The sequence below is a fragment of the Oncorhynchus keta genome, chromosome 14 (genome assembly GCF_023373465.1).
Source record: "Oncorhynchus keta strain PuntledgeMale-10-30-2019 chromosome 14, Oket_V2, whole genome shotgun sequence".
NCBI lineage: Eukaryota > Metazoa > Chordata > Actinopteri > Salmoniformes > Salmonidae > Oncorhynchus > Oncorhynchus keta.
Window position 1 is genome coordinate 41654847 of NC_068434.1, and position 22345 is coordinate 41677191.

The 22345-nt window shown below is 43.7% G+C and overlaps 1 protein-coding gene across 3 annotated transcripts in view; it reads left to right on the forward strand.

Moving 5' to 3' along the window:
- LOC118394089 (tenascin-like) overlaps positions 1–22345 on the forward strand; it is a 51791-nt gene that overhangs the window by 22810 nt on the left and 6636 nt on the right. For 2 of the 3 annotated variants that reach the window (XM_052461778.1, XM_052461777.1), the window contains exons 9-13: positions 1870–1959; positions 2403–2666; positions 19536–19811; positions 21249–21371; positions 22100–22243. In XM_052461778.1, the coding sequence (XP_052317738.1) occupies positions 1870–1959; positions 2403–2666; positions 19536–19811; positions 21249–21371; positions 22100–22243 (897 nt within the window). The remainder of the gene's footprint in view (positions 1–1869; positions 1960–2402; positions 2667–19535; positions 19812–21248; positions 21372–22099; positions 22244–22345) is intronic. The other variant, XM_052461779.1, reaches the window with a different exon arrangement.

Below are 22345 nucleotides of genomic sequence, written 5' to 3' on the forward strand. Positions count from 1 at the left end.
GTCTGCAAAAGACCTGAAACTGGGACGGAGATTTGTCTCCAACAAGACAATGATCCAAAACATAAAGCAAAATCTACAATGGAATGGTTCAAAAATAAACATATCCAGGTGTTAGAATGGCCAAGTCAAAGTCCAGACCTGAATCCAATCGAGAATCTGGGGAAAGAACTGAAAACTGCTGTTCACAAATGCTCTCCATCCAACCTCACTGAGCTCGAGCTGTTTTGCAAGGAGGAATGGGAAAAAATTGGCAAAAGGTCGCAAAGTTCAAGGGGGTCGAATACTTTCGCAAGGCACTGTATATCAATAAAGATGTTATTTTGATCTACTTCAACTGCCCTCCAAGAGTTTCTCTTCCAGACAACTTCCTCTTCACTTCAGTTAGCTCCTCAGTTCAATCGGCTTTGTTGGAGAGCGAGGTTGTGGCGGTGTTCCTTTCCCTTTGGTAAGCCAGTACCCCTCCCACTAGTCCAGAGTTACAGGATGCTGTGGTGGTGCTAGTCTCGTTTCCCACTCTACAGGAAGTGAGGAAGTGAACTGAAGTTCTGGTACAGTTTCAGTTTTTAGATACTTTTGTTTTCTTTGAGTTTACATTAACTCAATAACTCTTTAAAAAAGGATTGACAAAGGATTTATTTCAATGTGATAACAGCTTTAAAACTACCATGCTATCTGTGTGTAAATTAATAGATATTGTTTTTCAATGTAAACGGCGGCGGCGCTCTGCCAACTATTCAGCCGCCAAGCATTTGTGGTCCTCTTTCAAAAATGTTCTGCATTATATTCAATGCACTTACAGTATTTCCAAATGGTCTGGTTACTTTTTGTCTCGTGAAACGTTTGCCCGGCCACAAAAGCCCCCCAATTTATTAGAAAACTTTAAATTGAAACAAGCAACAGTGTTATTCCATGTGAGCTCCATCCTGGTCAAACAAGAAAAGCAGGGAGGGCCTTTTTTCATCCACATGCATCGGCTCCCAGAATGCACCATGCTTTGAGGTGGTCGGACGGACGTGTTTTTCTAAACCATGTGCCACTGCATTGAAGGATTAGGCTTCCTACCTGAGAAAAAAAGAAAAAAGATTCCAAACCAGTAATTGTGTCTTTGTCTGAGGCCCATTCTTTGTCCTTGGGAGGCCCATCCCCTGTATATAAGGCAGTATGTGCATTCCAAATGGCATTCCATTATCTACATAGTGTTTTACTCCCTACATAGTGCACTACTCAAAATAAAAGTGCACTCTGTAGGGAATAGGGTGCCATTTGGGACACACCCAGTGTTTCTATTTAGCTGACTGACGTCCCCCTCCGCTCCTCTCTGATCCTCACACACCTCAGCACTTTTTTCACAGTTATTATCTGTAATTGCCTTCACGCTTGTGATTTTATTGATAATGAGTTTCCTCTGCATTAGGTGTAATTTCATGCTGCAAGACTCCTGGTGCTTGGCTGCCTAGTGACCTCTGTGGGAGTTAATAAAGGAAATAAGGGCAGTTGGACTGAGGGCTGTTAATTGCACCGCACACAGATCTCAAAAGCCTCTTATATCACAGCAAATGTTGTTTCTGGCCCATAGAGAGCCTCTTCTAGAGCCATCAGTGCAAATAGAGGTTCCAAATACAGGTTCCAGGATGAAGAGGCTGAAACCCAATTATGCTTGAATCTCTTTTAGGCAATTAAGACCTTGAAGTGCTTGAGTCTTTTTCATTGTTGTCGAAGCTATTAGCTGCAAACAGCTGAGTGTTTTTCTATTCCACTCTTTTCAGAGATCAAAACCTGATCATTGGTCAATACAACAAAAAGATGTTCCTCATACTCTGTTTGCACACATCCGGTACAATACGTGTTATTTGTCTGTGTGTTGTGTAGGCCTGAGACCTGGGACAGAGTATGGGATGGGAGTGACTGCCGTGAAGAGCGAGCGCGAGAGCCTTCCTTCCACCACCAATGCCGTTACAGGTGAGATCTATTCACTTTTACTGTATCGTAAATAATTACATTGTGTTGTTTACTGTCATGGATAGTAGTAGGAATCTACTAATTATAATTCCCATTCAACTATTTACCTCCTACAATCCACAAATAGTTTTCTCCACTTGACTTGCACTACAGTCAGACATCCTAGTCTTGTTAGCCTGAAATACTCCTTCTTTATTTCCTATTCTATATTCTATATTCTCCTTCTATATCATGTATTCTATATTCTTTGTCTATTTCATATTCTTTGTTCTATATTATCCTTCTATGTTCTATATTCTCTTTCTATATTTCATATTATTTGTTCTATATTATCCTTCTATGTTCTATATTCTCTTTCTATATTTCATATAATTTGTTCTATATTCTCTTTCTATATTTCATATCATTTGTTCTATATTCTCCTTCTTTATTCTAATCTTCAGCATTGGATGCGCCTAAAAACCTTGAGGTGGAGTCTTCCACTGAGACTGAGTTGGTGCTGGTGTGGCAGAAGCCGGTGGCTAAGATCGACAAGTACAAGTTGCTATATGTGTCGGCCGACGGGTACAGGGCTGAGTTGACCCCCTTCTCCAATGACATCAAGTACACCCTGAGGAACCTGACGCCTGGCATGCTGTACACTATAACCCTGACCGCTGAGAGGGGACACAAGCAGAGTGGCACCGCAACCATCTCAGCAGCGACAGGTCAGTGAAGTCTCTAGCCTTGGTCCCATACATAGAAGAAGAATGAATAGAGAAGGTATCCACATTCAGGTCAGTTATAGCCATAATGGGAGGACTGGCGGCCATATTGAGTGTCCCCTCATTCTATTTAAAGTATATGGTTCCATACTGCAGTAGCCACAGGTCAGTTTGGACAGAACCTCTCCAAACCTGGTCCCATACATATATTGTTATGGTCTCAGAATGTACAGTATGTATACGAGCCACAGGTCAGTGTAAACAGTACTGTAATTGTCAAGTCAAAACTTCAATTTAATTAACAATAACTGTCTTAACTGTCAATGACGAGTTGGCAAGAGCACAAACTAATCTGGAACCAGGCTAACAGTACACCTCTCCTAGACTGGTTCCAGACTGTATGTACAGTGTCTGACCTAACTCTATCTTCATTGGCTAAAGCACAAACAGACTGGACGACTAGGCTACATCTCTTCACATGATGAGTTTTAGAAAATAATTATGTTAGGCTATACCTTAGCACGACCACTATTCATCTTCCAGTTATATTAACTATCAACAATCTCTTACTGTATCTTAAAAAGCTATAGGAGGGATTTACACTGTCCATCATCCATGTTGATGCTGTATAGTAGGGGTATGGAAGAAAGTTATTTTTTTTTATTCTATGAGAATGAGTTTGGGCTGTGTTTTGTGAGGTTTGGTGCTGCAGGGTTTTTTATTATATGGTTTTGTACTGCAGGCTTTCGTACTGTAGGACCCCAGCCCTTTTCTCATTAACCAAAGATTCACTTTTGCTCTCGAGGCCTGCAGCCAAACCTAGGCAATGAATTGAATTCATTGTTACCACTTTTTCTGTCTGTCTCTGTTTCCCCCCTCAAGCCTTTAATTTAACTGAATGTGGGTTTATTTCACTTATTTTACTGAAACTAAGGAAAGAAAAAGAAAAGATGATTGTGATTTTTTTTTTTGCTAGCCCCAGTGGTCAGGGTGCTTCCAAACCAAACATTTGAGAAGAAAGTCCTCCAGTTATGTAACAGGGTAGCCAGTAATATGGCTATGGGCAAAATTGAAAACGCTGGGATGGAAAACGCTGGGATGGTTGAAAATAACTTTATTTTGTTGAATCTGTGTCCCATGCTGCCAAAGGTGCAGAATGGAGGCAGTGTGTGTGTGCTCCATACAAAGCTCATTCATGTGATAATTGTTAGAGTGAGCCCATTCCCCTGTGTTTTTTTGTGTGTGATTTGACTGTGTTTTTTAAAAGGACACATGTGCAAAAACATTGTGTCTCCGATTTGATACAGCATTCGCTCCTCCGACTGTTTTATGAACTGTGGGTTAGCAGGGATATAAAGGGATTGGACAAGGGGGAGGGGTGTGGGGTTGCCCCCAGGTCTGGGCCTTACTTGTACTTGTGTTTGACAATCATCAGGCATCGAAAGGATTACAAGAATCTGAGTTCAAGTGTTTGGAGACCCACTGGAGTCACTGAGCAAATAAGAAACACATACCTCAGGCGGGAAAACAACGCTCAGGAACAGCGGTTCTGAATTTTGAGGCTATTTCAAATGCTGAGCCAGTATTATAATAAATGTCCCGGTAAATTGAAAGTACCAGATCCGTACAGCAGTCAGAAATGTACAGGAAGATCAGGAGACAATAAACCTGCAGTTTAACCATCATTTAGGCTAATCTGCAAATTCAGGGACTCACCGAGTTGTTCGGAGCCTTTGTGTAAACTGAAGACTCAGGCACAATGAGAGAGAACTGTTTGATTGATCATATCTTGAGCAATAGTCAAAGGAGCCAATAACCGGATTGGAATAATAGAATAAACACATCAGCATGTATTGGCTTTAGTGCCCTGCACACACCATACAGACTTTGATGTATAACCCTAGAGTGTAAACAAAGACTTATTTAAACCTTATTAAGATTCTGCTGTACAGAACCCTCTCTATTCCGTTCACCCAGCTCAATGTAACATTGACAGGTTTAGGCCAGGGTTTCTTAAACTATGGTTTGGGACCCAAGGTGGGACCTGAGCATGTGAGCCAGTGGAGGCTCCTCAGAGGAGGAAGGGGAGGATCATCCTCCTCAGTGAATACATGTATTTATTTATTATTGTAAACAGATAAAACTATACAAAATATACAAAAACACATATAAATATATATATATAAACTCAGCAAAAAAGGAAAGGACCTTCAGGACCTTCAGGACCTTCAGGAACTTGTCTTTCAAAGATAATTTGTAAAAATCCAAATAACTTCACAGATCTTCACTGTAAAGGGTTAAACACTGTTTCCCATGCTTGTTCAATGAACCATAAACAATTAATGAACATGCACCTGTGGAACGGTCATTAAGACACTAACAGCTTACGACGGTAGGCAATTAAGGTCAAAGTTATGAAAACTTAGGACACTAAAGAGGCCTTTCTACGGACTCTGAAAAACACAAAAAGAACGATGCCCAGGGTCCCTGCTCATCTGTGTGAACATGCCTTAGGCATGTTGCAAGGAGGCATGAGGACTGCAGATGTGGCCAGGGCAATAAATTGCAATGTCCGTACTGTGGGACGCCTAAGACAGCATTACAGGGAGACAGGACGAACAGCTGATCGACCTCACAGTTGCAGACCACGTGTAACAACAACTGCACAGGATCGGTACATCTGAACATCACACCTACACGACAGGTACAGGATGGCAACAACAACTGCCCGAGTTACACCAGGAACACACAATCCCTCCATCAATGCTCAGACTGTCCTCAATAGGCTGAGAGAGGCTGGACTGGGTGCTTGTAGGCCTATTGCAAGGCAGGTCCTCACCAGACATCACCGGCAACAACATTGCCTATGGGCACAAACCCACCGTCGCTGGACCAGACAGGACCGGCAAAAAGTGATCTTCGCTGAAGAGCACTTTGCTCACCAGGGGTGATGGTCGGATTCGTGTTTATCGTCGAAGGAAAGAGAGTTACACTGAGGCCTGTACTCTGGAGCGGGATCGATTTAGAGGTGGAGGGTCCGTCATGGTCTGGGGCAGTGTGTCACAGCATCATCGGACTGAGCTTATTGTCATTGCAGGCAATCTCAATGCTGTGCATTACAGGGAAGACATCCTCCTCCCTCATGTGGAACCCTTCCTTCAGGCTCATCCTGACATGACCCTCCAGCATGACAATGCCACCAGCCATACTGCTCGTTCTGTGCGTTATTTCCTGCAAGACAGGAATGTCAGTGTTCTGCCATGGCCAGCGAAGAGCCCAGATCTCAATCCCATTGAGCACGTCTGGGACCTGTTGGATTGGAGGGTGGGGGCTAGGGCCATTCCCCCCAGAAATGTCTGGGAACTTGCAGGTGCCTTGGTGGAAGAGTGGGGTAGCATCTCACAGCAAGAACAGGCAAATCTGGTACAGTCCACGAGGAGGAGTTGCACTGCAGTACTTAATGCAGCTGGTGGCCACACTAGATACTGACTGTTACTTTTGCCCCCCTTTGTTCAGGGACACACTATTCCATTTCTGTTAGTCACATGTCTGTGGAACTTGTTCAGTTTATGTCTCAGTTGTTGAATCTTGTTATGTTCAAATATTTACACATGTTACGTTTGCTGAAAATGAACGCAGTTGACAGTGAGAGGATGTTTCTTTTGTTGCTGAGTTTATATACACTACCGTTCAAAAGTTTGGGGTCACTTACAAATGTCCTTGTTTTTGAAAGAAAGGCACATTTTTGTCCATTAAAATAACATCAAATTGATCAGAAATACAGTGTAGACATTGTCAATGTCGTAAATGACTATTGTAGCTGGAAACAACACATTTTTTTAATGGAATATCTACATAGGCGTACAGAGGCCCATTATCAGCAACCATCCCTCTTGTGTTCCAATGGCAAGTTGTGTTAGCTAATCCAAGTTTATCATGTTAAAAGGCTAATTGATCATTAGAAAACCCTTTGGCTGTTATGTTAGCACAGCTGAAAACTGTGGTGCTGATTAAAGAAGCAATAAAACGGGCTTTCTTTAGACTAGTTGAGTATCTGGAGCATCAGCATTTGTGGGTTCGATTACAGGCTCAAAATGGCCGGAAACAAATAACTTTCTTCTGAAACCTGTCAGTCTATTCTTGTTCTGAGAAATTAAGGCTATTCCATGCATGAAATTGCCAAGAAACTGAAGATCTCGTACAACAGGGCAAACTGTTTCTAACCAGATTAGAAAGAGGAGTGGGAGGCCCCGGTGCACAACTGAGCAGGAGGACAAGTACATCAGTGTCTAGTTTAAGAAACAGACAAGTCCTCTACTGGAATCTTCATTAAATAGTACCCACAAAACACTCATCTCAATGTCAACAGTGAAGAGGCGACTCCGGGATGCTTTGACGTCCTCTAACCTATCAGAGCTCTTGCAGCATGAACTCACATTTTGTCCACCCAATCAAAGGATCAGAGAATTAATCTAATACTGAAAGCGGTGAGTTGTTGATTCAAAGAGAGATAGAGGCAATAGTCGAACAGTTTTGCACAAATTAATTTCTTCCAAAATGAAGGAGAGACAAGAGAAAAATAGAGAGAGAGAGAGTTCTTCATTTTTTTTCACTTTCTATTTCACTTATTTAGCTAGCAAATGCAGCTAACCTACTGAAACACCCTGCTCAAACAGAGGAATTATATGTTAGCTAGCTGGCTATGACTTTCCAACACAACACTGGAACTCTTCCAATTAAAGGTAAGCTTTTGGTTTACTAATATATTGGCTCCGGGGCCCGCCGGTGTAACTGCTTAATGACTGTACACTGTAACGTTACTGCATGATTGTAGCGGGTTTACTACCGCGTTATTTCTATCAGCTATGCTGACTATGATGCTACCACAGATAGAACAATGAGTTTAGTTATACATATCTTTGTTGTTACTTTAGCAAATATGGTGACAACGATGTAGGCTATGTGTAGCGGTTTGGCTTGGAAAGGTTTTTTCGCCTGGTCACATACAGCTGAGGTGTTGTGCATGGAAGTCCACAAGTGAAGGGAAGAGGTGAGAGGAGGAGAGCGCATGAGAAGAAATACAACATGGCTGCTATGAAAGTGAACTGTATTTACACGTGATCAGGGGTGTAATTCATTCCACCGATTCTGTTGAAAAACTATTTCTATATCAGCTAGATGCAGGCAAGAGTGTGCAAGGCGGTATTCAATGTCACTGTCAGTCCATGTGCCACTGTCTGTCACCTCAAATTTGTCTCTCGACCTGTGTGCACCTAGAAACTGTATAAACGTATAAACTTTCATTCATAGGCTAGGTTGTACTAACCTCATGATGGGTATATAGGGAAAAGTTTTGTATCATATAGTAGCCTAAACCTATTATACCCTGTTACATTGAACTGGGTGAATGGAATATGAATGACAGTCATCCAATATGCTGTAACAGAAATAAGGCCATGCTCATGAAAAAAACAACATCCTCCCTCATCTTAAATGGCCCTGACTGCCACTGATGTGAGCGGTGGGTCGTGAGTTATGAGTAAACATTTATAATGACACACTATTTCTTCTTAATTTCGGTCGTTCAAGGACAGAACATTTCTCATTTTGGGTCTCGAGCTGAAAAAACTTAAGAATCTCTGTTTTAGGCTACTACATGATTCTAAAATTGTCCCTGTACCCATCATGAGGTTGCTACAAATCAAATCAGAGTTTATTTGTCACGTGCACGTTCACCTTACAGTGAAATGCTTACTTACAAGCCCTAACCAACAGCGAAATTTAGGTAAAAAATAGGTATTAGGTAAAAACAGTAAAATGACAGTGAAAATAACAGTAGCGAGGCTATATACAGGTGGTACCGGTACAGAGTCAATGTGCGAAACCTAGCCTATGAATGAACGTTTACAGCGTAGGTGGACACAGGTCGAGAGAATTTTGAGTAATCAATTGAGGAGACAGACAGTGACGCATTCAATACCGCCTTGCACAGTCTTGCCAGCATCTAGCTGATCTAGGGTGTAATCATTAGTCCAACAGTTGCAAATTAGAGTTTCTTTTGGACAAATTAGGGAAAGGGGGATACCTAGTCAGTTGTACAACTGAATGCATTCAACATAAATGTGCCTTCCACATTTAACCCAACCCCTCCGAATCAGAGAGGTGCGGGGGGCTGCCTTAAGCGACATCCAAATTCTGCCATGTTTATCCCCTTTTCGACTCAGTTCGCTTCCGTTTAAGAAACAAACACAGTTCACTTTCATAACAGCCACATAAAAACAACATGCTATTTGTAAATATATGATTACTTCTCGCAACTATCTATGCCCTTTCCTCCTCTCATCTTTTACCTTCACTTGTGGACTTCAGTGCACAACACATCAGCTGTCTGTGACCAGGCGAAAAAAACCTTTCCAAGCCAAACCTTCATATCATGACTGCTAACCACTACACACAGACTACACCTTTATCATGTCATAGTCAACATATTAGAACTAACTAGAACTAATATGTTAGTAAACCTGCTACAATCATACAGTACAGTGTACAGTCAGAAAGAAGTTTAGCAGTTACAATAATATAATGAACCCAAAAGCTTACCTTGACTTGGAAGAGTTCCAGTGTTGGATAGCAGTAGCCAGCTAGCTAACATAGCAACCCTCTCTTTTTGAGCCATGTATTTGAGTAGGTTAAACTAGTTAGCTGCATTCTCTAGCTAAGTGAAATAAAATAAAAAAAAACATACAATCAAATCTCTTTCTCTCTCTCTTGCTTCTCCTTCATTTTGTAAAAAAATGATTTCTTCAAAACTGTTCAACTATTGTCTTTGTCTCAATTTAAATCAACTACTCACCACATTTTATTCACTGCAGTGTTAGCTAGCTGTAGCTTATGCTTTCAGGACTAGATTCATTCTCTGATCCTGGACAACATGCCAGTTCATGTTGCAAGAGCTCTGATAGGTTGGAGAATGTCCTCTGGAATTTGTCATAATTACTATGTAAGTCTATAGAAGGGGGAGAGAACCATGTGCCTCCAAGGATTTGTTATTGAATTCAATGTACCCAGAGCAGGAAAGAAGCTAGCTGTCCTCCGGCTAAACCATGGTGCTACCCTGCAGAGTGTTGCTGAGGCTACTGTAGACCTTCATTGTAAAGCAGTGTGTTTTAATCAATTATTTGGTGACGCAAATATATTTAGTATAGTTTTACCTAAAATCATTTGTAGTTTTTAAAGTTTCACAATTTTTATTTTGATGACATTCACTGAGGAGGATGGTCTTCCCCTTCCTCCTCTGAAACCAAAGTTCCAGGAACAAGACCGGAAATGTTGTTGAATTTTAAATACGTTTTGACATTTGATACAATTTTTTTTATTTTACCCCGTTTTCTCCCCAATTTTGTGGTATCCAATTGGTAGTTACAGTCCTGTCTCATCGCTGCAACTCCCATAATGACTCAGGAGAGGCGAAGATCGAGAGCCGTGCGTCCTCCCTGAAATAAAACCCGACCAAGCCTCGGTGTTTCTTCACACAATGCCCACTTAACACAGAAGCCAGCCGCACCAATGTGTTGGAGGAAACATTGTGCACCTGGCGACTGTGTCAGCGTGCACTGCACCTGGCCTGCCACAGGAGTCGCTAATGCGTGATGGGAAAAGGACGTCCCTGCCGGCCAAACCCTCCCTTAACCCGGACGACGCTGGGCCAATTGTGCGCCTCCCCATGGGTCTCCCGGTCGCAGCCGGCTGCAACAGAGCCTGGATTTGAACCCAAAATCTCTAGTGGCACAGCTAGCACTGCGCCTTAGACCACTGAGCCACTCGGGAGATCCTGTTGATACTATTTTGATATAAAAAATGTTGCATGACAATTTCTCCTCCAAATGGAGCACAAAGTGCCTGTCCTGCATGTTTTTGAGATGATCTCGTCTTGATAATAAGTTATTTTATTCATCCCATCACATATCCATCTGCATGTGCTAAAGGCCAAACCTGAGACCCTGCCACAGTTGCTTCTGATGACTGAAAATGGGAGCAGATAATAATCCCAAATGGCACAGTATTACCTACAGTTGAAGTCAGAAGTTTACATACACCTTGGCCAAATACATTTAAACTCCCTTTTTCACAATTCCTGATATTTAATCCTAGTCAGAATTCCCTGTTTTAAGTCAGTTAGGATCACCACTTTATTTAAAAAATGTAAGAATAATAGTAGAGAGAATGATTTATTTCAGCTTTTATTTCTTTCAACACATTCCCAGTGGGTCAGAAGTTTACATCCACTCAAATAGTGTTTGGTAGCATTGCCTTTCAATGGTTTAACTTGGGTGAAACATTTCAGGTAGCCTTTTACAAGCACTCCACAATAAGTTGGGTGAATTTTGGCCCTTTCCTTCTGACAGAGCTGGTGTAACTGAGTCAGTTTTGTAGGCCTCCTTGCTCACACACGCTTTTGCAGTTCTGCCCACAAATGTTCTATAGGATTGAGGTCAGGGCTTTGTGATGGCCACTCCAATACCTTGACTTTGATGTCCTTAAGCCATTTTGCCACAACTTTGGAAGTATGCTATGGTCATTGTCTATTTGGAAGACCCATTTGCGACCACATAATTTTCCATCCTGATGTCGCCATCTATTTTGTGAAGTGCACCAGTCCCTACTGCAGCAAAGCACCCCCACAACATGATGCTGCCACCCCCGTGCTTCACAGTTGGGATGGTGTTCTTCGGCTTGCAAGCCTCCCCTTTTTTCCTCCAAACATAACGATGGTCATTATGACCAAACAGTTCTATTTTTGTTTCATCAGACCAGAGGACAGTTCTCCAAAAAATACAATCTTTGTCCCCATGTGCAGTTGCAAACCGTAGTCTGGCTTTTTTATGGTGGTTTTGGAGCAGTGGCTTCTTCCTTGCTGAGAAGCCTTTCAGGGTATGTCGATATAGGACTCGTTTTACTGTGGATATAAATACTTTAGTACCTGTTTCCTCCAGCATCTTCACAAGGTCCTTTGCTGTTGTTCTGGGATTGATTTGTACCTCCAGGCATTCGGAAATTGCTCCCAAGAATGAACCAGACTTGTGGAGGTCTATAATCTTCTTTCTGAGGTCTTGGCTAATTACTTTAGATTTTTCCCATGATGTCAAGCAATGAGGCACTGAGTTTGAAGGTAGGCCTTGAAATACATCCAAATGTACACCTCCGATTGACTCAAAGGATGTCATTTAGCCTATCAGAAGCTTCTAAAGCCATGACATAATTTTCTGGAATTTTCCAAACTGTTTAAAAGCACAGTCAACTTAGTGTACGTAAACAAAGTAAATGTCCTAACCGACTTGCCAAAACTATAGTTTGTTAACAAGAAATGTGTGGAGTGGTTGAAAAACGAGTTTTAATGACTCCAACCTAAGTGTATGTAAACTTCCGACTTCAGCTGTATATAGTGCACTACCTTTGACCAGGGCCGATAGGTTTCTGGAATAGGGTGACATGACCAAATGTATTTGGAAACCCCTTCAAGTTAGAGGCCTCTGCTATTTCAGCTACACCCGTTTGCTGACAGATGTATAAAACCGAGCACACAGCCATGCAATCTCCATAGACCGACATTGGCAGTAGAATGGCCCGTACTGAAGAGCTCAGTGACTTTCAACGTGGAACCGTCATAGGATGCCAAATTTCCAACAAGTCAGTTCGTCAAATTTGAAGAACTTGACTGGTCTACACAGAGCCCTGACCTCAACCCCATCAAAAAACTTTGGAATGAATTGAAAAGCCACCTGAGAGCCTGGCCAAATCACCCATCATCAGTGCCCAACCTCTCTAATGCCCGACCTCACAATACAACAAAAAAAACACACGTTTTAACCTCTTGCCACTCAAATCATGCCTCTCCCATAACCCATTATCACCTAACAATACCTCTTCCCACATTGTGTGTTTCCCTCACTTTGATGCACTGACTGTAAAAGATGTTTTGAAACCAACCGTCCACGGTATAGAACCACCCCTCCCAGACAAATATGATTCAGTTCACATGAGGCCTGGCATGGCCTACGGTGAATCAATCGTTGATCCACCCGTAGCACACTATCTGCCTGTCAGGACATGCCATGAGATAAAAAGCACCTGAAGCATTTCTAAACTGTCAGTGGGCTAAGAAGTTAAGCAGTAGTTACAATAAGTAATAATACGTATTTGTATGCAGTGGCAAAACTAGTAGCGTTGCGTGAAATTAGTTCTAAATTTGCAACATTTTCTCTCCGCCACATGGCGAAATGTATAGAATTGCAAGAAATTAACTTTTCAACTTCAAAATGTTCTGGACGGGTGCCACTAAAATGTTTTGTCAGCAAGGTAGGGGGGACGCCCAACCAAATCTTTCTTAGGGCCCTCAGGGCCGGCCCTAGCCTTTTGAGTGTTGTTCAGTGTAGTAATCAATTTTCAGTTGGGATTTAAGTTGGGTTTCAGTTTGGTTACAGCCATCTGTTTTACAGCATAGAGTACATGGATGAACCTGGCCTCTGCATACTTCTGCTGTCATGGAGAGAATAATACCTGTCATTTCAGATCAGTTAGCCCCCTGGTACCACCCACTCTACAACAACACTCACATAGAGACCCCTGGTACCACCCACTCTACAACAACACTCACATAGAGACCCCTGGTACCACCCACTCTACAACAACACTCACATAGAGACACCTGGTACCACCCACTCTACAACAACACTCACATAGAGCCCCCTGGTACCACCCACTCTACAACAACACTCACAAAGAGACCCCTTGTACCACCCACTCTACAACAACACTCACATAGAGACCCCTGGTACCACCCACTCTACAACAACACTCACATAGAGCCCCCTGGTACCACCCACTCTACAACAACACTCACATAGAGCCCCCTGGTACACCCCACTCTACAACAACACTCCCATAGAGACCCCTGGTACCACCCACTCTACAACAACACTCACATAGAGACCCCTGGTACCACCCACTCTACAACAACACTCACATAGAGACCCCTGGTACCACCCACTCTACAACAACACTCCCATAGAGACCCCTGGTACCACCCACTCTACAACAACACTCACATAGAGCCCCCTGGTACCACCCACTCTACAACAACACTCACATAGAGACCCCTGGTACCACCCACTCTACAACAACACTCACATAGAGACCCCTGGTACCACCCACTCTACAACAACACTCACATAGAGCCCCCTGGTACCACCCACTCTACAACAACACTCACATAGAGCCCCCTGGTACCACCCACTCTACAACAACACTCACATAGAGACCCCTGGTACCACCCACTCTACAACAACACTCACATAGAGCCCCCTGGTACCACCCACTCTACAACAACACTCACATAGAGACCTCTGGTACCAAACCACTCTACAACAACACTCACATAGAGCCCCCTGGTACCACCCACTCTACAACAACACTCACATAGAGACCCCTGGTACCACCCACTCTACAACAACACTCACATAGAGACCCCTGGTACCACCCACTCTACAACAACACTCACATAGAGCCCCTGGTACCACCCACTCTACAACAACACTCACATAGACCCCCCTGGTACCACCCACTCTACAACAACACTCACATAGAGACCCCTGGTACCACCCACTCTACAACAACACTCAGATAGAGGCCCCTGGTACCACCCACTCTACAAAAACACTCACCTAGAGACCCTGGTACCACCCACTCTACAACAACACTCACATAGAGACCCCTACAACAACACTCACATAGAGACCCCTGGTACCACCCACTCTACAACAACACTCACATAGAGACCCCTGGTATAGAGGCCCCTGGTACCACCCACTCTACAACAACACTCACATAGAGACCTCTGGTACCAAACCACTCTACAACAACACTCACATAGAGACCCTGGTACCACCCACTCTACAACAACACTCACATAGAGACCCCTGGTACCACCCACTCTACAACAACACTCACATAGAGACCCCTGGTACCACCCACTCTACAACAACACTCACATAGAGACCTCTGGTACCAAACCACTCTACAACAACACTCACATAGAGACCCCTGGTACCACCCACTCTACAACAACACTCAGATAGAAACCCCTGGTACCACCCACTCTACAACAACACTCACATAGAGACCCCTGGTACCACCCACTCTACAACAACACTCACATAGAGACCTCTGGTACCAAACCACTCTACAACAACACTCACATAGAGACCCCTGGTACCACCCACTCTACAACAACACTCACATAGAGACCCCTGGTACCACCCACTCTACAACAACACTCACATAGAGACCCCTGGTACCACCCACTCTACAACAACACTCAGATAGAGGCCCCTGGTACCACCCACTCTACAAAAACACTCACCTAGAGACCCCTGGTACCACCCACTCTACAACAACACTCACATAGAGACCCCTGGTACCACCCACTCTACAACAACACTCAGATAGAGGCCCCTGGTACCACCCACTCTACAACAACACTCACATAGAGACCCCTGGTACCACCCACTCTACAACAACACTCACATAGAGCCCCTGGTACCACCCACTCTACAACAACACTCACATAGACCCCCCTGGTACCACCCACTCTACAACAACACTCACATAGAGACCCCTGGTACCACCCACTCTACAACAACACTCAGATAGAGGCCCCTGGTACCACCCACTCTACAAAAACACTCACCTAGAGACCCCTGGTACCACCCACTCTACAACAACACTCACATAGAGACCCCTGGTACCACCCACTCTACAACAACACTCAGATAGAGGCCCCTGGTACCACCCACTCTACAACAACACTCACATAGAGACCTCTGGTACCAAACCACTCTACAACAACACTCACATAGAGACCCCTGGTACCACCCACTCTACAACAACACTCACATAGAGACCCCTGGTACCACCCACTCTACAACAACACTCACATAGAGGCCCCTGGTACCACCCACTCTACAACAACACTCACATAGAGACCTCTGGTACCAAACCACTCTACAACAACACTCCCATAGAGACCCCTGGTACCACCCACTCTACAACAACACTCAGATAGAAACCCCTGGTACCACCCACTCTACAACAACACTCACATAGAGACCCCTGGTACCACCCACTCTACAACAACACTCACATAGAGACCTCTGGTACCAAACCACTCTACAACAACACTCACATAGAGACCCCTGGTACCACCCACTCTACAACAACACTCACATAGAGACCCTTGGTACCACCCACTCTACAACAACACTCACATAGAGGCCCCTGGTACCACCCACTCTACAACAACACTCACATAGAGACCTCTGGTACCAAACCACTCTACAACAACACTCACATAGAGACCCCTGGTACCACCCACTCTACAACAACACTCAGATAGAAACCCCTGGTACCACCCACTCTACAACAACACTCACATAGAGACCTCTGGTACCAAACCACTCTACAACAACACTCACATAGAGACCCCTGGTACCACCCACTCTACAACAACACTCACATAGAGACCTCTGGTACCACCCACTCTACAACAACACTCACATAGAGACCTCTGGTACCAAACCACTCTACAACAACACTCACATAGAGCCCCCTGGTACCACCCACTCTACAACAACACTCAGATAGAGCCCCCTGGTACCACCCACTCTGCAAAAACACTCACATAGAGCCCCCTGGTACCACCCACTCTCCAGAAACACTCACATAGAGACCCCTGGTACCACCCACTCTCCAGAAACACTCACATAGAGACCCCTGGTACCACCCAATCTCCAGAAACACTCACATAGAGACCCCTGGTACCACCCACTCTCCAGAAACACTCACATAGAGACCCCTGGTACCACCCACTCTCCAGAAACACTCACATAGAGACCCCTGGTACCACCCACTCTCCAGAAACACTCACATAGAGACCAGGCTGCACACACACATCGCTTTGTTCTATTGAGGTCTCGCTTTCTGTCTTGCCTCTCACCTGCTAAAAAAACAACAACGTCAAATTAGTTGTCCCTCATCTACTTATTTGGTCACTTTAAAAGGGATATATTTGAAATGATCCTTTCAAAGCTAATTTGAAATGATTCTTTATTTTGACAAAGGGAAGTTTTTCCATTGCATACTCGCAGTATAAACAATACGGGTATTGTAGCATTGTTAGTAAACATCAAAAGCACATGATAGTTCATCTGTTCCCAGATAATGATGATTCAGCAAATGGATAGATGGAGAGTCAGTGGTTTCTTCAAGTCCCTGAGGAGCTTTTGTTTCATTCTGTGAAGGCTCTGTTCTGTATGCACCCCCAGTTCTCCCTCCATCCCTCGACTCAGACCGCTCTGCTCCGCTCCCAGACCCTCTGCTCCTCATTCTCATGCTCACATTGACACTGTGGCCAGGAGCCTGGCGCCTGGTGTTGGGGTGCCAGGGACTGTTGCGGCTTACTGGGACCATGGCTCAATGTGGCACATATTCAAGTCTGCTCTGAAGCCCATTGTCTGCATGCTAATGATCTGAAGAGAAACCAGCCCCAACCCCAACGTTTTGTAATTGTATGTTAGTTAAAGGGAAAATATGGCTGTTTTTTTCCCCCCATTTACTGAAAAGTTTCTGTTTTGGAGCTACCGTGTTTTCTTCAGACAGCGCTGAATGACATTAGCCTAAACATAGTCCATTTACAACACTATGAAGTATCCATACAAACACTGTCAGTCTGTCTCCATTGATTGATTAGTTTGTGTAATGTATGTTCAACACACTTCTGAAAGAAGTTGAGAAACAAATGTTTGCACTCCTAGGTTGTGTCCCAAATGGCTATTCCCACTATTCCCTATATTTTATTTAACCTTTATTTAACCAGGCAAGTCAGTTAAGAACAAATTATTATTTTCAATGACGGTCTAGGAACAGTGGGTTTAACTGCCTTGTTCAGGGGCAGAACGACAGATTTTTACCTTGTCAGCTCGGGGGTTTCGATCTTGCAACCTTTCGGTTACTAGTCCAACGCTCTCACCACTGGGCTACCTGCCACCCCATATACAGTGGGGCAAAAAAAATATTTAGTCAGCCACCAATTGTGCAAGTTCTCCCACTTAAAAAGATGAGAGAGGCCTGTAATTTTCATCATAGGTACACTTCAACTATGACGGACAAAACGAGAAAAGAAAATCCAGAAAATCATTGTCATGCTGAAAGACCCAGCCACGTTTTATCTTCAATGGCCTTGCGGATGGAAGGAGGTTTTCACTCAAAATCTCACGATACATGGCCCCATTCATTCTTTCCTTTACACGGATCAGTCGTCCTGGTCCCTTTGCAGAAAAACAGCCCCAAAGCATGATGTTTCCAACCCCATGCTTACAGAAAACGTTTGACCTCAAAGGGTATATAACAAAGTATTGAGATACACTTTTGTTATTGACCAAATACTTATTTTCCACCATAATTTGCAAATAAATTCATAAAAATGCTACAATGTGATTTTCTGGATTTTTTTTCTCATTTTGTCTGTCATAGTTGAAGTGTACCTATGAAGAAAATTACACTTTTTTGCCCCACTGTATAGTACACTACTTTTGACCAGGGCCTCCATGTCCCTCTCTACCACCCTCCCTGCTTCCCTGACTGACTGGCTGACTACTGTATCTAAAGCAGGCCTGCTCCGCTCCTAACGAAGAGTTACAGCACCTGGGATTTGTCTACTCTGGTTTTCATTTTCCACCACTTCTTCTCACAACAAGTTCCCTCGTTTCACGTCAGCCGAATCCTCTGGGTTCACACTGGCTCGACCCTAACGTTTGGTGTGGTGTTCTAATGAGTTATGCACTTCCTCTAACAGCTGTAGACTCCTGCTGGCTCAGCTCCTCTACTCTTCCTTGGCCATTATTAGCTACTGCTAATGACTAGTTAACACCGTTGGCTTTTACAACACTGTATCTGACCGACCCATCTGCCCTGACGTCACCCAAGCTCTTAAAACTCGAGTAAAACTCTGGCTGTGTCTGTCTAATGTTCCTTTTCTTCTGAATGTAGATTACTTTTCGTGTCAGTGTATTATGGAACTGATGCACAAATCCCATGTATGTTCTTTTGCAGTCACAGCATCGATAAACATCGAGGGTTGAATTTGATCAAACTAGGTGGTTAACAATGTACCTATCTACACCGATAAAATGCATGTTGTTACTTTCATACTTACCTAGGGTTGCACAATTCCTGGAACTTCCAATAAATTCCTTGGTTTTCCAGAAATCCTGGTTGGAGGGCTCTGGATTTCTTGCTTATTCATTCCTGATTCCGGGATACCTCCAACCGGGATTTTGGGAAAACCATGGAATTTATTGAAAATTCCAGGAATTTTGTAACATTACACACTCACCACAGTGGATGTGATAGGCACATACACTAAGCACAAGGTTTTCTACCCGTGTATAGTTGTGTCAAAACCTATTAAGGTGCCTAAGTGGTATAAACACTTCAGTTATGCCTGACACAATGAATATGAGTGAACACAAAGTCAACATGAAAATCATTATAATTCTTTGAAATAACCTCTTCATTTCCCCCAGGATGGGTGGGGTATGTAACAACTCTTAATTATTGCATCTTGTGAACCTGCTCTTCTTGTTTGTCTCATATGGATCCATAGATTGATATGGATCCATAACTAATTGTGATGTCTATTGTACACACAGATTTGAATAACTTTTACTTCCTGATCTTCTGTAATCTTCATAAGAACTGATTTAAGTACTCTTGAGGTCTAGGGGACAAAAACAACATGTCTTCCCTTATATCACCCAGAAGCTGAACCCATCGTGGAGTATCTCTTGGTCTCCGACATCACACCAGACAGCTGTAAACTGGCCTGGTCAGCGGAAGAGGACCTCTTTGATAGTTTTGTCATTATGATCAATGATACAAGCGACGACCTCGCTTCTCCGCAAGAGGTGGTCGTGCCCGGGGAGGAGAGAACAACAGTGCTTACTGAGCTAATTGAGGACACAGAGTACAACATTGAGCTCTATGGAGTCATTTCGGGACAGCTCTCCAATTCTATTTCCGTGGTGGCAAAAACAGGTACGCGGTATGACATCACACCAGCAATGGCCTAGCGCTACTGGATAGATTATGTTGGGAATGTATTCATTACAACGTGCCAGCTTCTTTTAATACTGTAAATGGTATATTCTCAACGTCTCAATGTGTACTCCTAAAACAACAGCATGGAAATGGGGTCAACGTTGGGTCAGTGTTGAATATCTTCCATCCCTGCAGCCATTTTTGTTTACTAACCTGATAATATTGTGTGATAATATTTGTTCAAGGCAGCAATCTGGTAGAATTATAAACAGCTTTGCAAATTAATTATAAAAACCTGCTTGGGCTGCCTTGTGTGTCATGTGTCAGCAGCTGTGTGTGTGATGTGCCTCATCGTGGTTTGTCAACCCAGTTGGGCATGTCTGTTCTGTGTTCACTGTCCTGTCATTGTCTTGTCTGTCAGCACTCTTGAGTGATTCCACAGGAATCATCCAGCAGTCCTCTCATCTTAAACCAGTCGCAGCGTCTGTGAACCAACACACTGTCCTGTCTCTGTCTGTCTGTCTGTCTGTCTGTCTGTCTGTCTGTCTGTCTGTCTGTCTGTCTGTCTGTCTGTCTGTCTGTCTGTCTGTCTGTCTGATTCTGTCTGTCTGATTCTGTCTGTCTGTCTGTCTGTCTGTCTGCTTCTGTCTGTCTGTCTGCTTCTGTCTGTCTGTCTGCTTCTGTCTGTGTAAATACCACACTCAGCTTCTGATGGCCTCTCATTCACTGGGGTCCAGAGAACTGCTCAGGATATTTACTCATCTATTAATTTGCTCCGTTTTTTTTGTCTCTATCTGTCAAGTTGTCTCCAATGTTGTCTTTGGCTGGCTTGCCCCTAATTGGGTTTGTCTAATTGTCTTTAAACTGTAAAGGGAAAGTTGTCTGTTGAGTGTCTGAATGGCTCTCTCTTGCTGTCCTCTGCCTTCTCTGGGGGTATGGCTTCACTCTCGGGTCCAATGGCCCTGCCGCATGTTTCACTTTAGTGTGTCTGCAATGGGGGCAAGTTAATCTGCCCCTGTCATGTCTGTCACGCAGATACTGTGGCTAAGTGCTGACGACAGGCGCTGGCCTCTTTGTTTCAGTCTATCTCCTTTTATCTACTTTAACTAGTGGTTCTCAATGCTGGTGTATCGGCTCACACTAAAAGAATAGAATAATGTGTATTATCTGGGTTATTAATGGGATTTAATATGATCTTTACGGATGTATTGAGGGATGGGATCTTTAGGAATGCTTTAGGGATGTGTTTTCCTGTTAAAATTCTTTGTTTTAAATTTGTAACCAGTAATATTTTATAAAAAAATGTGCCGATGCATTATTTGATATCTTAGGATCTGGTACACATTTCTCTTCAGCCTGCCACGGAGTCTTTAGCTAACTAGCTACCTGTCTTCTGTGTGTTTGTTGGACTCTCTATCATTTATCCTATGCCAGGGCTGGGCACCCCCACGGGCATCCGTTTCTCTGAAGTCACTGATACCTCTGCCACCGTACACTGGGCAATCCCCAGAGCTCGAGTGGACAGCTACCGTGTCACGTATGTCGCTGCTCAGGGAGGTGAGTACATACAGATATACCTATACTGAACATACCAGTGGAGTCTGCTAAGGGGAGGACGGCGTCAAACACATAGAAACCATTCCGCTCCAGCCATGACCACGAGCCCGTCCTCCCCAAGGAAGGTGCCACAAACCCCCTGTGATACATACCTATACTGTACATACAGTGGCTGCAAAACCAGGGGTAAGTCATTGACACGTATGGTGTGGTCATATGGCATTCGTTTTCATTTAATCAATGAAAAATAAATAAGGTGTTTTTTTGAGTCTCTGTAAAAAGAACGGATCTATCCTGTGGAATCCTATGTTAGTCTCATTCTGCCCTCTAGTGGCTGTTCTGTCTATGTGAGAGGATGTGGCAGTTTGAAAGCAGGGTGTCAACACAACTTCGATGTCAACTGCTTCGCTACTGGTTCACTATTTCACCTCACTACTTGATGATAATGAAAACACTTTTTGGGAGCACATTCTATGGAGTTCATATGCAAAATGCTTTAGAATGCCTTGCATTATAACACACTTATAATGTGTTATGACACTAACTTTGTATACAGAATCAGATGTCTGACTGACCTTTTGACCGTGTGTGTGTGTGTGTGTGTGTGTGTGTGTGTGTGTGTGTGTGTGTGTGTGTGTGTGTGTGTGTGTGTGTGTGTGTGTGTGTGTGTGTGTGTGTGTGTGTGTGTGTGTGTGTGTGTGTGTGTGTGTGTGTGTGTGTGTGTGTAGGCACTCCCAAGACTGTGACAGTGGGTGGAACTGAGACTCAGACCGTGCTGCCAAACCTGACCCCTGGAGTTACCTACCAGGTGTCCGTCATTTCTGTGAAGGGACAGAAGGAGAGCGAGCCAGGCTCCAGCAGCGTCACCACAGGTGAGATTCACACTTGTTCACAACACAAGGGCTGTGTCCATTTGTGTAACAAATGGGAATTCTGTTGAGTGTGGAAAAACCCAGCAGTATTGCAGTTCTTTA